At 43.6% G+C, this 14,644-nt stretch overlaps 1 protein-coding gene across 3 annotated transcripts in view; it reads left to right on the top strand.

The window, feature by feature from the left end:
- SLC25A43 (solute carrier family 25 member 43) overlaps window positions 1-4,048 on the top strand; it is a 37,886-nt gene extending 33,838 nt beyond the window's left edge. The window contains exons 5-6 of one of the 3 annotated variants that reach the window (XR_010727855.1): window positions 772-906; window positions 2,814-2,948. Coding sequence is in view for 2 of the 3 variants with exons in the window: in XM_066249988.1 (XP_066106085.1) it covers window positions 772-906; window positions 2,814-3,014 (336 nt within the window). In the remaining variant the exon portion in view is untranslated. Of the gene's footprint in view, window positions 1-771; window positions 907-2,813 lie in introns of all 3 variants that reach the window. The other 2 variants (XM_066249988.1, XM_066249989.1) reach the window with 2 other exon arrangements.
- Window positions 4,049-14,644: the final 10,596 nt, after the last annotated feature.

Below are 14,644 nucleotides of genomic sequence, written 5' to 3'. Positions count from 1 at the left end.
AATGAGCCAGAGCATGTAGAGGACTCGATGTAATGCCTGACACCTAACACGCAGCAAATATTGGCCATTTAATTTTTTATTTCATGACTATTCATAACTTACTTGAGCCTGGTCACAGTTAAATAGCTGTAACTTGGAAAAGGTACTAGTGGCAATGATATTTGGGGAATTTGGTTTGATAGTTACTGAATACTTGATGTGTGCAATAAAGGATGTTATGCCCTAAAGTGCTAGAACAGTGAGGAAGGCCCAGTACCTGCTCCCCAAAGCTTGCTGGCTGCCAGCCCAGATAGTGTATCCAGGAAGCTCCCACCAGATAGACTGTGCCACAGCAGAGCTCTAAACAAGGGAAGGAATCAGTTAGGCCAAAGAAACAGGGGCCCCTAACGAACTATAGAAATGATCCCTGAAAGTATAGTCTTAAACAGGGGCACTTAAAAAAAGTTAAGAGCATGGGAGTGTGTGTCCATCATATCCAGAGGTAATAGGTTGGGAAGGAAAATTAAGTGTGAAGTTGAATTTGTCCCAAATGGCTGCTTCCTTCCAAGTAAAATAAACCACAAATCTGTGAGCAATGTGTCATGACTTGACTGCATATCAATATTCATTCTAAGCCCACAGAACAAGAAGAACCCTGTGGCAGCCATTTTGCCATCATTGTGGCCAGGAACGCGGCATCCGGAGTCCATATTTGAAACCCTGACTACTTTGACTGGAACTTTCATGTCCTAGTAACGAAATCACCTCATCCCGCCTTCTGTCTCCTACCAGGCTCAGAGCCCCTTCCTTCCCCACTGTGGAGGAGTAGATGTCCATTTCTCTGGAGCCACTGACTGCTTCCGGCAGATAGTGAAGACCCAAGGGGTCCTGGGGCTCTGGAATGGGTTGGCAGCCAACTTACTAAAGGTGAGAAGCGTGGTCAGTCTTCCGGGTTCCCTACGTCTTCCAGCTCTAGCTGTTGCTTTGCCACACTCTCTATCGTTTGCATGGAAATGCCCCCTGTAGCACTGATGGCAGCCCAAGGCCAGAGCACAGCCTGGCCATCAGCCCTGAAGAGAAGATGCTGTGTAGTGCTAGGGCACCTGATTCCCCATCCCAGAGGAGCTAGATGTTCCCACCATGGGGGTTCATGGGCCCCCAAGGGGAACCTAACCCCCGACCCTAAAGTTGTATGCAAAGATGGGGATGTATGTGCACATGTGCCTCTCTCTGGGGAAAGGACCCGTAGCTTTCATCATATTCCCAAAGACTCTGTGAGCAACAGCAAATAAAGCTTAAGAACTCTGGACTAACCTTGCACTAGTGGACAATTCAACTTTTCCAATCAGTGGTGGGGTTCAAATAATTTAACATCCGCTTCTCTGCCCTAATGTTCGTTCTAAGTATAAAAAAATGATATGATATGCCAAAAGGTAGTTTATTATTTCATGCATTTAATACTTAAATAAAACAAGAAAGGAGGTACACAAAACTACATTATAAGAAACTTTTAGCCTGACCAGGTGGTGGTGCAGTGGATAGAGCATTGGACTGGGATGCAGAGGACCCAGGTTCGAGACCCCAAGGTCGCCAGCTTGAGCGCGGGTTCATCTGGTTTGAGCAAAGCTCTCCAACTTGGACCCAAGGTCGCTGGCTCAAGCAAGGGGTCACTCGGTCTGCTGAAGGCCGGCGGTCAAGGCACATATGAGAAAGCAATCAATGAACAACTAAGGTGTTGCAACAAAAAACTGATGATTGATGCTTCTCATCTCTCTCCGTTCCTGTCTGTCTGTCCCTATCTATCCCTCTCTCTGACTTTCTCTCCCTGTAAAAAACAAAAAACAAAAAAGAAACTTTAAAAATATTAATGAAAAAATATTAAATAATACCTGACAAAAAACATTAAAAATATTATTTAAGATATTTCCATATTGCTTCATGATTGGCGTCCTCACTTGCAATTTTTCTCACCTATGGATGGAATGAACATTATTACTACGGGCACTGAGAATACGCTGTTGTGCAGATGAATGTTAAAAAAGAGTCAGGAGCCTGACCAGGCAGTGGCACAGTGGATAGAGCGTCGGACTGGGATGTGGAAGGACCCAGGTTCGAGACCTTGAGGTCCCAGCTTGAGCACATGCTCATCTAGCTTAAGCAAAAAGCTCACCAGCTTGGACCCAAGGTCGCTGGCTTGAGCAAGGGGTTACTCAGTCTCCTGAAGGTCCGTGGTCAAGGCACATATGAGAAAGCAATCAATGAACAACTAAGGTGTTGCCTTGAAAAACTGATGATTGATGCTTCTCATCTCTCTCCGTTCTTGTCTATCCCTCTATTTGACTCTCTCTCTCTCTCTCTCTCTCTCTCTCTCTCTCTCTCTCTCCCTGTAAAAAAAATAAAAAAAGAGTCAGGAAAAAAAAAAGAGTCAGGAATATCAATTTGTGATTTCCACATTAGGCAGCTTCCCAGGCGCCCACCTTAGAACCCTGAGTACAGGTGCCATTTTAAAAACCAGTTCGCCAAACTCAACAAAAAATTAGGTAGGTGCAAACTGGCTGAATCCCACCACTGGTTCCAATCAAGACAGGCATATGTTGACAGGACGTGTCAGACTGTCTCCATGCAGATTGTGCTAGTCCAGGGCTTCCCGGGGCCCTTCAAAGGCTCTGCCCTTCCACTCCCCCTACCCGCCATCTTCCCTGACCCCCAAAAGAATTACCATGTGGTATTATTCACCGCCTTTAACTCAGTTTACCCTGACTCAAGTTGATTGCAGACACATTGACACTTCCTTTTTAAGATATTAACATGATTTTCATTTTCTTTTTAAACAGATAGTTCCATACTTTGGAGTTATGTTTGGTACCTTTGAGTTCTGCAAGAGAATCTGTCTTTACCAAAATGGTTACATTGTGTCTCCTCTGAGCTACAAATTGACCCCAGGGGTGGATCAGAGTTTGAAGCCTCAGGAACTACGGGAATTAAAGAAATTCTTCAAAGCTGGAAAACTAAATTCTAGAAAGCCAGCTCTTTAAAACTGAATGGAACTAGAAGTGCACTGCCTGCAGCCATGTTGCAATCACAGATGCATGTGGCCTCGTCATTGCACAAGTGGGGAGTGATGGGACGGACTCCTGTCTGCTGCTCTGAGAAATGACAAGATTTAGCCATACGCCACCTCTGAGCTCCACACTGATGGCCCTGGGAACACCAGCACCACGGGCAGTTTCCCAATGTGACCATACCCTAAGGGCATTCCACCAGATTTCATAACAAAAGCTCGCAGCAATGATACTCGCCGTTTACACAATAGGGAAGAGAGGGCACTGCCACAACCCCTCAAAGCAACAAGTAGTTGAAGGGCTGAACAGACCACGTGGCGTGCTCAGTCACAGGGTCAAAGCTTGCCCTCACCCGCGTCGGCCTTGTTTTGCTTCGTATAACCTGAGACTTCCTCGTGGAATCATCCTAGAACGCATAATCTTTGCTGACTTGTGAAGTGCACACAGCACCATGTACATTATGCCTTATCAGAAGCTAAATGAAAATGTTTAACATTTAAAAGTTAGGACTGCCAATGTAGAACAATCCTTTATTTAAATTTGAAGCATACCAGGCTTAGAATCTTATGTTTCAGAAAGGCAGGTGTTGTCATGACTGCTTAATTGTGCCCAAAAGACTGCCTTCGATTGAAGTCATTTACAGCTTAAGTGGCCTAAATGTTCTGCCTTTTTAACTTACTTTGCAAGCCTACCCTGAAAATAAATTATTTAGTCAACTTACGTTATTCTCACAAGGAGTCCCAGTTGCCTAGAAAGGATCAAATAGAGCATTTGACACACATACCAAATAAATAAATAAGTAAACAAACAAACACTTTAGGCTAGTCATCTCTACTAGATTTTTAAAAAGTCAAAATTTGGATTGTTCCACCTTGGGGAGTCTGTGTCAAGTTTATATAACTACTTTTGAATAGTCCCTATCTATGCATTAAAATATCTAACATGATATTAATTTATACACACACAAGCGTTCAGTATGTTGAAAGTATTTTTCCCTATTAAATTTATTTTCCAAATAAAAATGGTGTGTTGGACATTTATTACTAATCTGAGTTATAAAACTATGGTTAAATATATACTGGCCGGCCCTGGCCGATTGGCTCAGTGGTACAGCTTTGGCCCAGTGTGTGGATATCCCCGGTTAAGTTTTTTGTCAAGGAACACAGGAGAAGCAACCATCTGCTTCTCCGCCCCCTCCCCTCCCCTTCTCTCTCTCTCTCTCTCTCTTTCTCTCTCTCTCTCTCTCTCTCTCTCTCTCTTTCTTCTCTTCCTGCAGACATGGCTCAATTGATTCCAGCGCCTCGGCCCCAGGTGCCTAGGATGGCTCCATGAAGCCTCTGCCTCAGGCACTAAAAATAGCTCGGTTGTGAGCATGTCCCCAAATGGTCAGAGCATCGACCCCAGATGGGGGTTGCTGGGTGGATCCCACTTGGGGTGCATACAGGAGTTTTTCTCTCTATCTCCCCTCTTCTCAACTTGGAAAAAGAAATATATATACTGGCCAAAATGTTTAAACTCTCAGAACCTTGTCCTATTGAAATATATCAAGATAACTCATTTTTCCAGTTGCCGTGGCAGGCTGTGGTTTATGGAGAACGGCAGTTAATACACACATGAAAATGCCATGTGCAGTCCAATCTGTTCCAGTTTTGAGGGTGGCAAACTCTTTACTCGAAGCAATAGTTCATGTTTGTTCATCTATTCCCCTCGAGGTGAACAACTTTTTGAAATTCTGAAAGCTGCAAAACAAAATATATTTTTTTTTACTAAATCTAAAATCCTAATCTAAGATAATTTATCTTGTATCAGTGTCTTCTGTGCTTCATCCACAGGCACGATGAAATAGACAGTTAAGCTCTAGCTACTGCCAGCCACAGGCATGCCTTCTGAGCTGCTGTTTTGATTTAATAATAATAATGATAATAATAAAGTAAGGAGGGAAAAGCATACCAGCATGTCTCATTTTTCTAATTTCAAAACAACTCTTTACAACTCTAGCGTTGTTCCTGAAATGAACTTCAGACCATTTGCATTTTCTCAGCTCTGAGGGGTGTTCTGCTTGCGGCTGGCAGTGTGCACCGAACTGCACACTGGACGTCAGGAGAATGACATTAAGTGTGATGCAGTATTGACCCAGGAGTAACTTACAGTCTTAAGGAACAAAACTTACCCACATACATGAAATGACTGTGGTTACAAAGCAAATAAAAGCAAAGGCTTGATAATGCAGTAACAGCTATTTACAGGATCGCTAAGGGGTTCAGTGTATATACTTACCGCATGGATGGTTCACAGAATCGTCAGGTGAGAGGGGCCAGTAATGACCAGGGGGCGTTGGGAAGGTAATGAGTCCTGAAGTACAATAAGTTTTGAAGTAAGAGGATAGTAATCGGCCAAGAGTAAGTTGGAGGGTGTCTCAGGTTGAAGGCGGGTCATGTGCGTGTCACAGAGATGGAAGGAAGCGAAAGGGGTTTGCGGTAGACTAAGAAGACTGGCTTCACGCAGCTACTCAGCTGCGGGGCGCTCCCTCGGACACAGTGGTGCACAAGGCAGATAAGGTCTTGTCCTCCTGGAGCTAGCATTCTAGTGAAAGCAGCAGTCAATAAATAAACGAATCAACATGTTAAGTAACTACAGATTGTAATGTTATGATGGAAATAAACAGGACGCAGTATTAGGGAAATATGTGGGAGTGCGGGAAAGCTCCTAACTCAGGGAACCAGGGAAGGCCATGCTGAGATGTGACATTAGAGATGAGACCTGGAGGGTGAGAAGGAGCCGGTCATGCAGAAAACTAGGGAGAAGAACATCCCCAGCTGAGAAAACCCAGGCAGTGCTGCTAGTGGGGAAAGACTCAGCGAACAGAAAAGAGGTGAGTGTAGCCAGGGCGGTGAGTGGAGCAGAGAGTGTATGAGACGAGTTTGGATAGCAAGCCAGATCATATGTGGCCATTTGGGCTATAGTAAGAAGTTAGATTTTACTCTAAGTGCAGTGGGGAGTCATTGAAGGTTTTTACGTAGAGAAGATACAATCTGATTTCTGTGTGGATAATAGCTTGGAAGGAAGCAAGGCTGTGAGTGGGAAGACCAGTTAAGACACTATTACAAAGTTCAAGCAGGACAAGATGGCTTAGAATAGAATGGTAGCAATTTTTTTATATTTTATTTATTCATTTTGAGAGAGAGAGAGAGAAGAGAAAGAGAAAGAGAAAGTGAAAGAGAAAGAGAAAGAGAAAGAGAAAGGGGGGAGCAGGAAGCATCAACTCCCATATGTGCCTTGACCAGGCCACCCGGGGTTTGGATCTGTCAGCCTCAGCGCTCCAGGTCAACACTCCATCCACTGGGCAACCACAGGCCAGGCTGGAATGGTAGCAGTAAAGATGGAGGGGGGTGACTCAGTTCAAGACATATTTTGGAGTTGGACTCAGCAAGATTTGCTGAGCGATTGAATGTAGGGAATAAAAGGAAGGAATCAGAAAGGCACCTAGGTTTTTTGGCTTTTGACTTGACTAACAAAATAGATAATTTGCTAATATGGGGAAGCCTGGTGAAGGCCAGAGTTTTGGTGGGGAAGGAATTAAAACGTCTCTGTTGGACAGGTTAAATTCGAAATGCCCCATGGGACATCCAAGTAGACAGTTGCCCGGAGCACGGACTGTCTGTGTAATTGCCAAACCAGTTGTAGTAGACAGAATGATGGCCTCCCACCAACAGTGTCCACACCCTAATCACAGAAACCTGTGCACATTTACCTTACATGGCAAACAGGACTTTGCAGATGTGATTAAGATTAAGAATACTGAAATGGAGAGATTATCATGACTCATTCAGGTGGGCCCAGTCTAATCACAAGTCCTTAAAACTGGAAGAAGAAGGTAAAAGAGTGGGACAGAGCAAGAGGCAGAAGACATGGGGCATGAGAGAAACTTGACTCACTGTTGCAGACTTTGAAGACAAAAGTGTCTGGAAGTCAAGGAATGGGAGTGACCTCTAGAAGCTGAGAATAACCCCCAGCTGACTGCCAGGAAGGAAATGGGGACTTCAGTCTTACGACCACAAGGAACTGAATTCGGCCAACAACCTGAATGAGCCAGGAATCAGACTTTCCCTGGCAGCCTCCAAAAACAGACACATTCCAGCCAGACAACTTGATTTTATCTCAGGGAGATACATGTCAGATTTCTGATCTCCATAAGTGTAAGATAATGCATTTAGCTTGTTTAAGCCAGTGAGTTTGCAGTTATTTGTTACAGCAGTGATAGAAACTAATATGTCAGAGCACTATTAATAATAATGTCAGGATGCCCTGACGGATAGCTCAGAGCATCATTCTGAAGCTCCGAGGTTGCCGGTTCGATCCCAGGTCAGGGCACATACAGGAACAGATCAATGTTCCTTTCTCTCTCTCTCTTCCTCTCTCACTAAAATCAATTTTAAAAAAAATAACGTCAGGATAATAAGCATAAACCAGCACTGTCCTGGTCAAACAGGGACAAGTCTAGAGTTGAGGGGACAGGGTGACTGGAGACAGACATTGGATGTCATCAGCAGATAGATGGCGTTTAAAGCCATGAGACCACCAAAGGAGTAGATGGGAACAAATTCTTGGGGGAAGGGGAAGCAACAAAAAAATGACACTGAGTGGCCTGACCAGGCTGTGGTGCAGTGGATAGAGCGTCGGACTGGGATGCGCTGGACCCAAGTTCGAGACCCCGAGGTTGCCAGCTTGAGCGTGGGCTCATCTGGTTTGAGCAAAAGCTCACCAGCTTGGACCCAAGGTCACTGGCTTGAGCAAGGGGTCACTCGGTCTGCTGTAGCCCCACGGTCAAGGCACATATGAGAAAGCAATCAATGAACAACTAAGGTGTTGCAATGCGCAATGAAAAACTAATGATTGATGCTTCTCATCTCTCCGTTCCTGTCTGTCTGTCCCTATCTATCCCTCTCTCTGACTCTCTCTCTGTCTCTGTTAAAAAAAAGATGACACTGAGGAGATAGTGGCTAAAGAAAGGCCTCAAGCAAGATGTGTAGGGATTGGAACTCTTCTACCCTGCTGTTGGGGATATAAAATGGTACAATCATTTTACAGTCTGGCAATTCCTCAAGTGGTTCAATGTGGAGCTACCATATAGCACAGCAATTCTACTCCTCGGTGTATACATCAGAGAAATGAAAACACGTGTGCATATAAAAATTTGTACAGGCATTGGCCTGACCTGTGGTGGCGCAGTGGATAAAACATCAACCTGGAATGCTGAGGTGGTGAGTTTGAAACCCTGGGCTTGCCTGGTCAAGGCTCATATGGGAGTTGATGCTTCCTGCTCTTCCTCCCTTCTCTATCTCTTTTTCTCTCCTGTATAAAAATGAATTTAAAAAAAAAATTTGTACAGACATGTTTATAGCAGCATCATTCACAAAAGGCAAAAAGTGGAAACTACCCAAATGTCTATCAAATGATGAATGGAGACACAAAATATGATATATCCATACAATGGAACTGTTAGCAATTGAAAATAAATGACTGTTGATTCACAAAAAGCATGGATGAATCTCAACTTAAATGGAAAGAAGCCAGACCTCCCCACAAAGGATACATACTTTATGATTCCATTTTTATGAAATTCTAGGGAAGACAAACTAATTTCTAGTGACAGAAAGCAGATCAGTGGTTGCTATGGAAAAGGAGGGATTACAAGAGGGCACAAGAAAATTTAGGGTGGTGATGGATACACTCATTATCTTAACTATGATGGTTTCATAGGTGTAAAGATACCTTTAAAAACTTAGCAACTGCACACTTTAAATATGTACAGTTTTATTGTGTGATAATCTCAATAAGACTGTTGCTTTGTGTTTTGTTTTTTATTGTTTTTGGGGGTTTTTTTTGTATTTTTTCCAAAGCTGGAAATGGGGAGAGACAGTCAGACAGACTCCCGCATGCGCCCGACCGGGATCCACCCGGCACGCCCACCAGGGGCCACGCTCTGCCCACCAGGGGGTGATGCTCTGCCCCTCCGGGCGTCGCTCTGCCGAGACCAGAGCCACTCTAGCGCCTGGGGCAGAGGCCAAGGAGCCATCCCCAGCGCCCGGGCCATCTTTGCTCCAAATGGAGCCTTGGCTGCGAGAGGGGAAGAGAGAGACAGAGAGGAAAGAGGGGGAGGGTGGAGAAGCAAATGGGCGCTTCTCCTATGTGCCCTGGCCGGGAGTCGAACCCGGGTCCCCCGCACGCCAGGCCGACGCTCTACCGCTGAGCCAGCCGGCCAGGGCCCTGTTGATTTGTTTTAAGCAGTTACCTAGTGCTGGAACTTCTAAGCCTGCCCAGAGAGGCCAGAGATGAAACCTTTGAGGAGCACAAGACAAAAGGGCTTCAAATGCTAAACTGAAGAGTTTAGGTTTGATCCACTAAGCAATGAAGAGTCACTGGTTTCTTGACCAACATAGGTGATGTGACAAACACTGGATGTGCGCAAGATCATTCCAGAAACTGAAGTGAGAGACTAGAGACAGCAAGACTGGCCTACAAATGATGAGCATTGTTTCCTCCTCAGTAATGACACTGCCAGCATGACTGTGATGTTCCAATCTTCCATACTGGAAATGTAAGCCAGGTCTAAAAACTGAGTGTGCTTGATCTGGGTACTTCTTAGAGATCCAAATCCTGCTTATATGGGCTCCGATATGGTTACCAGCTTATAGGCAGGGCCCTTACGAGGGACAAAGAACTGGTTTACCATGCTTCTTAAGCAGGGGTAGAGTGATTTGGTCATTAAAACTATGGATTCGGTTCAAAACCCTGGGCTTGCCTGGTCAAGGCACATATGGGAGTTGATGCTTCCTGCGACTCCCCCCCACCTTTTCTCTCTCTCTCTCTCTCTCTCTCTCTACTAAATAAATAAAATCTTCAAAAAAAAACTCTACAATCTCAAAAAAACAACAACTATGGACTAAAAAAGAGGAGGAAATTTTTAAATAAATAAAAATAGGGCCACAAACTAAACCGGACAAGCTCAGGTGAGCCTGCACAATGGCCTTGCAAACTCAGAGACCTAACTTAGCCTTTCTAACTAAAAGCAGCTCATGGTGGGTAGTCATGTCCCAGGGAGGTGTTCTCTTTCTAAACAAAGGTCAGTGCTTACTTTACTCAAGCCTGTCTGTTGTCTTTTGCATCTATGACAATGTACCTGATAACATGCCTTTGGAGTGTAAGGGTCATCTTTTTCCATCAGGCCAGGCATCCCTCAGAGCAGGAGCCAACAGGACACCCCTACCCCCTCACTGTTATTGTCATGTGAACCATTAACTGTTAACTGCCTTGCTCTGGCCCATGTAACTATGTAAAAGAAGTTTCAGCAGATACATTTTTACTTTTCCCCCAATCCCAGAGATCCCCCACCCTGCTTTGCTTTCTCCCGCCTCCCTAATCTATCACCAGTCAGCCAGTCAATTTCATGGAACCCCTTTGATTCTGATGTATACAGTAAGTGGTGAAACCGCCATTTTCCTGGGACTTTCTCAATCCGTTGAGATTCTGCTTCCTGGCAATTGTCAAGTTTGGCTCAAATAAAATCATGAGAAATTCTTACAGGTTTGGAAGTTTTTTGTGTTGACAAAACTCAGAGTTGGTCAGTCTGAGTTAGTATTTTTCTTAGTATTAATAAAAACTAACCTGTTATTGAATGCTTACTATGCACCAGACTGTTTTACATACAGTGCCTTATTTAATTGTCCCTACAGTACTTAGAGGTACAAATATTGATCGACTTACGACCTGTGCAACTTACAACCATTTGACTTTACGACCACAATCACTAGCCACTGACTGCTCTGTGTCTGGCAGCCCAAGCGTTGCCCAGCTGGGCATACCACAGGGCAGACCAGCTTCCGGCAGCACTACCATCTCCGCGTGCACCATTTCAACTGTTATCCCAGACTCGGTACAGCAATTTGTGTTTTGTGTCTTGGATATTTTTTATCAAACCCCTCCCAAGATGTCTACCAAGAGGAAACTGTCTTTGCAAATATTAAACCAGTTGTACTGGTAATGCAGTGTTTTACTTAAACCTGATGAATGTAAAAATAAGAAACAAAATGGTGTAGTGATGATACAAATGGCATAAAATGAACAAAGAAAATTATGATATATAACAATAATGAAAGAAAATTATGATAAAATATGACTTAAAGATTTTTATAACATCATTTCACAGTACTGTACATATAGCCTACTCAACTACGACCAAATCGTGTTATGACTGGTCTGTCGGAACCAATCGTGGTCGTAAGTTGAGCACTAGCTGTATAGGTACTATCCTGATTCCCATTTTATACCCCAAGACATTGAAGTTTACAGAGGTTAAGTAACTTACCCAAGGTCTGACAATTGTACACTTTCAATATGTACAGTTTTTTAAAGATTGTTGTTATGTTTTAAGCAGTTACCCCAAGACTGGAATTTCTAAGCCTGCCCAGAGGGGCCAGAGATGAAATCCTGGAGGGGGGGGACAAAAGGGCTTCAAATGCTAAGCAAATAGTGGCAGAGCCAGTGTTTGGACTCAAGGAGTCTGGCAACAGAGCCCACCCTGTTGACCATTGGCCTAAATTACCTCTCTTCTCTTTTTGTCCCCGATTTCCAAACTCAGATGCTCAAATCCAATTCAGTCTTACAAAGTATACAGCCATAGAATCTTAAAATTGGAAGGGTGCAGAACTCTCTCTCCAGCCAACAGCAATCTCCTCTGCAGGGTCCCTAACAAGTGGCCGATTCCGCTCTTAACATTTCCAGCAACAAGGAGTTCCCTACTTCATATAGCAACCCATTCCACCTTTAAGTAGCTGATATTTTACAAAGTTACTTCTTTTCTATTCTTTCTTTTTTTTTTTTTTTGAGAGAGAGAGAGAGAGAGGAAGGGAGAGAGATGAGAAGCATCAATTTGTACTTGCAGCACCTTAGTTGTTCACTGATTGTTTCTCATATGTGCCTTGATTGAAGGGCTCCAGCTGAGCCAGTGACCCCTTGCTCAAGCCAGCGACCTTGAGCTCAATCTAGTGTGACCTTGGGCTTCAAGGCGGTGACCTTGGGCTCAAGTCAGCCACCATGGGATCCTTCAGTGATCCCATGCTCTAAGTCAGCAACCCCACACTCAAGCTGAAGAGCCTGTGCTCAAGCCAGCGACCGTGAGGTTTCCAACCTGGGACCTCAGCATCCCAGTTCGATGTTCTGTCCCCTGTGCCACCACCGGTCAGGCTAAAAAGTTATTTCTTTTTTATTTTATTTTTTTTTAATTTCTTATAGATTTTTTTTAGAGAGAGGAAGGGAGAGAGAAAGAGAAACAGGAACATCAATCTGTTTCTGTGTGTGCCCTGACTGGGGGATCAAACTAGCGACCTCTGTGCTTTGGGATGATGCGCCAACCAGCGGAGTCATGCAGCTAGGGTATCAAAGTTATTTCTTACTGATTAATTCTTTTTAGAGCACTAGAATTAGGAAGGGTGAGAGAGAGAGATTCATTTATTACTCTACTTTGTCATACATTCATTGGTCGCTTCCCTTATCTGCCTTGACTTGGGATTGAACCCACAACTTTGCTGTTTCTGAATGATACTCTAAACAACTGAGTTAATCAACTAGGATCTTACTAAATTATTTCTTGTTTAGCTGAACTCTACCTTCATGAAACTTCTAAAAGCTGGTGTTGATACCATATATAATATCTAATGCTTTTCTATCTGAGAGTCCTGTAATCTTGAAACAAGATGTCCCTCCTTCACCCAAAGCTCCTCCCCAGTTAAAAGTCTCTCGTTTATTCAGCTATGTTTCATGTGATGAGATTTATATGCACTTTCCTTTCTTGACTGCCTTCTTTGAATATTCCAGTTTGTTAATGTTCTCTTAAACAGGGTGTGCTACCTGACCAGGCAGTGGTGCAGTGGATAGAGCATCAGACTGTGATGCAGAGGACCCAGGTTCGAGACCCCAAGGTTGCTGGCTTGACCGTGGGCTCACCAGCTTGAGCATGGGGTTGCTGGCTTGAGCCCAAAGGTTGCTGGCTTGAAGCCCAAGGTCACTGGCTTGAGCAAGGGGTCACTCAGTCTGCTGTAGGCCCCAACCCCGGCCAAGGCACATATGAAAGATCAATCAATGAACAACTAAGGAGCAGCAATGAAGACTTGATGCTTCTCATCTCTCTCCCTTCCTGCCTGCCTGTCCCTATCTGTTCCTCTCTCTGTCTCCGTCACAAAAACAAAACAGAACAAAACAAAACAAAACATGGTGTCCTGAAGTAAGCCTAAATTAGTATGGGCTGACCAGCAGAAGCCCAAGGGGACCAAAAGTCACCATCATCCTTATGGCCCAACTCAATACACATTAGCATATTTTAGGCATTGCTACCTGACAGTCAACTAAGACCATGAGTTTTCACAATGCTATGTTAAGCTCTAGCTCCTCATTCTTAAATGTCCTGCACTAAATAGAACATTAGAATCCTTTATGTGGTCTTTTGTGTTTTGTAAACCTGGGTTTATTCTGGCCTTGCCCTTCTGGCTCAGTTCCTAGAGGTCTGTGATACATTTTGATCTTCGTTCTTGAAAGCCTAGCCCATCTTATGTCATCTATATGTGTACTTTTAAAATGTGAGCTCATTGTAGAATAATTGGTAAGAACACTTCAGTTTATTAGATCTCTTTTTTAAATTTCTCATTGGAATTTTTCTAAATTGTACAGGTATGAATCTTAGTTTGGCCAGGAGATCATATTTATCTTTTCTCTGATCCTTTTGATATCTAACACACACACACACACACACGCACGCGCATGCACACTAGTTAACCTGTCTGACCATGCCTACCATCCTTTTGTTTAACAGATTCAGTTGACATTTCCCAGGTTTTTTGTCATTTTTACTTCGCTAACCAGATCTTCCTTATTTATTATCAGGATTAAGCCCCGCTTAGCAAATTTACTTCTCCCTGCTTCATCAGTCTCTGGGAACTGTAAGTATCAGCTAGAAGAACTTATCCAACGTGTGTGATCAGAGTAATGAAACTTCCAGCAGATATTAGATGGCTTATTTCTCTGATCATCATTTCTTGCCTATGTGATGGTTTTATGAAGTACTGTTCATAACTCTTCTCGATCTAGGCAGTCTCTCCTATACTTCCACAACTACAAATCACTTTCATTTCTCCCTTTCATGTTCACTGAATGCTTTTCACTCTCTAGACAAAGAATTACTGGTTATACCTTCTTGATACATTACTGCTCTGCTCTTCTTTTATATGGTGTCTCCCTGAACAGGTTTGCCCTTCTTTTTCCAGATACCAGTCAGAAATCCCATTCTACCAACTTTGAACAATACCTAAAAATTGTTTTCCTGCTTGTATTAACATTGGAGATTCATTTCATTACCCGTATTCTTGGTGTTGGTACATAAATAACTGAGACCTGAAGTACCATTTCTGACCCTCTTCCTTGGTTTTTCTTGAGACTTACGAGGTACTGCCTTAGCTTTAGTTCCTCTTTCTTAATGACACTTGTATCCCTGACCAGGTAGCTCAGTTGATTAGAACATTGTCCTAATATGCCAAGGTTGCAAGTTCAGTCCC

The sequence above is a fragment of the Saccopteryx bilineata genome, chromosome X (genome assembly GCF_036850765.1).
Source record: "Saccopteryx bilineata isolate mSacBil1 chromosome X, mSacBil1_pri_phased_curated, whole genome shotgun sequence".
Classification (NCBI taxonomy): domain Eukaryota; kingdom Metazoa; phylum Chordata; class Mammalia; order Chiroptera; family Emballonuridae; genus Saccopteryx; species Saccopteryx bilineata.
Note: the sequence above shows the minus strand (reverse complement) of the source record. Positions and strands in the feature narration are given on the sequence as shown.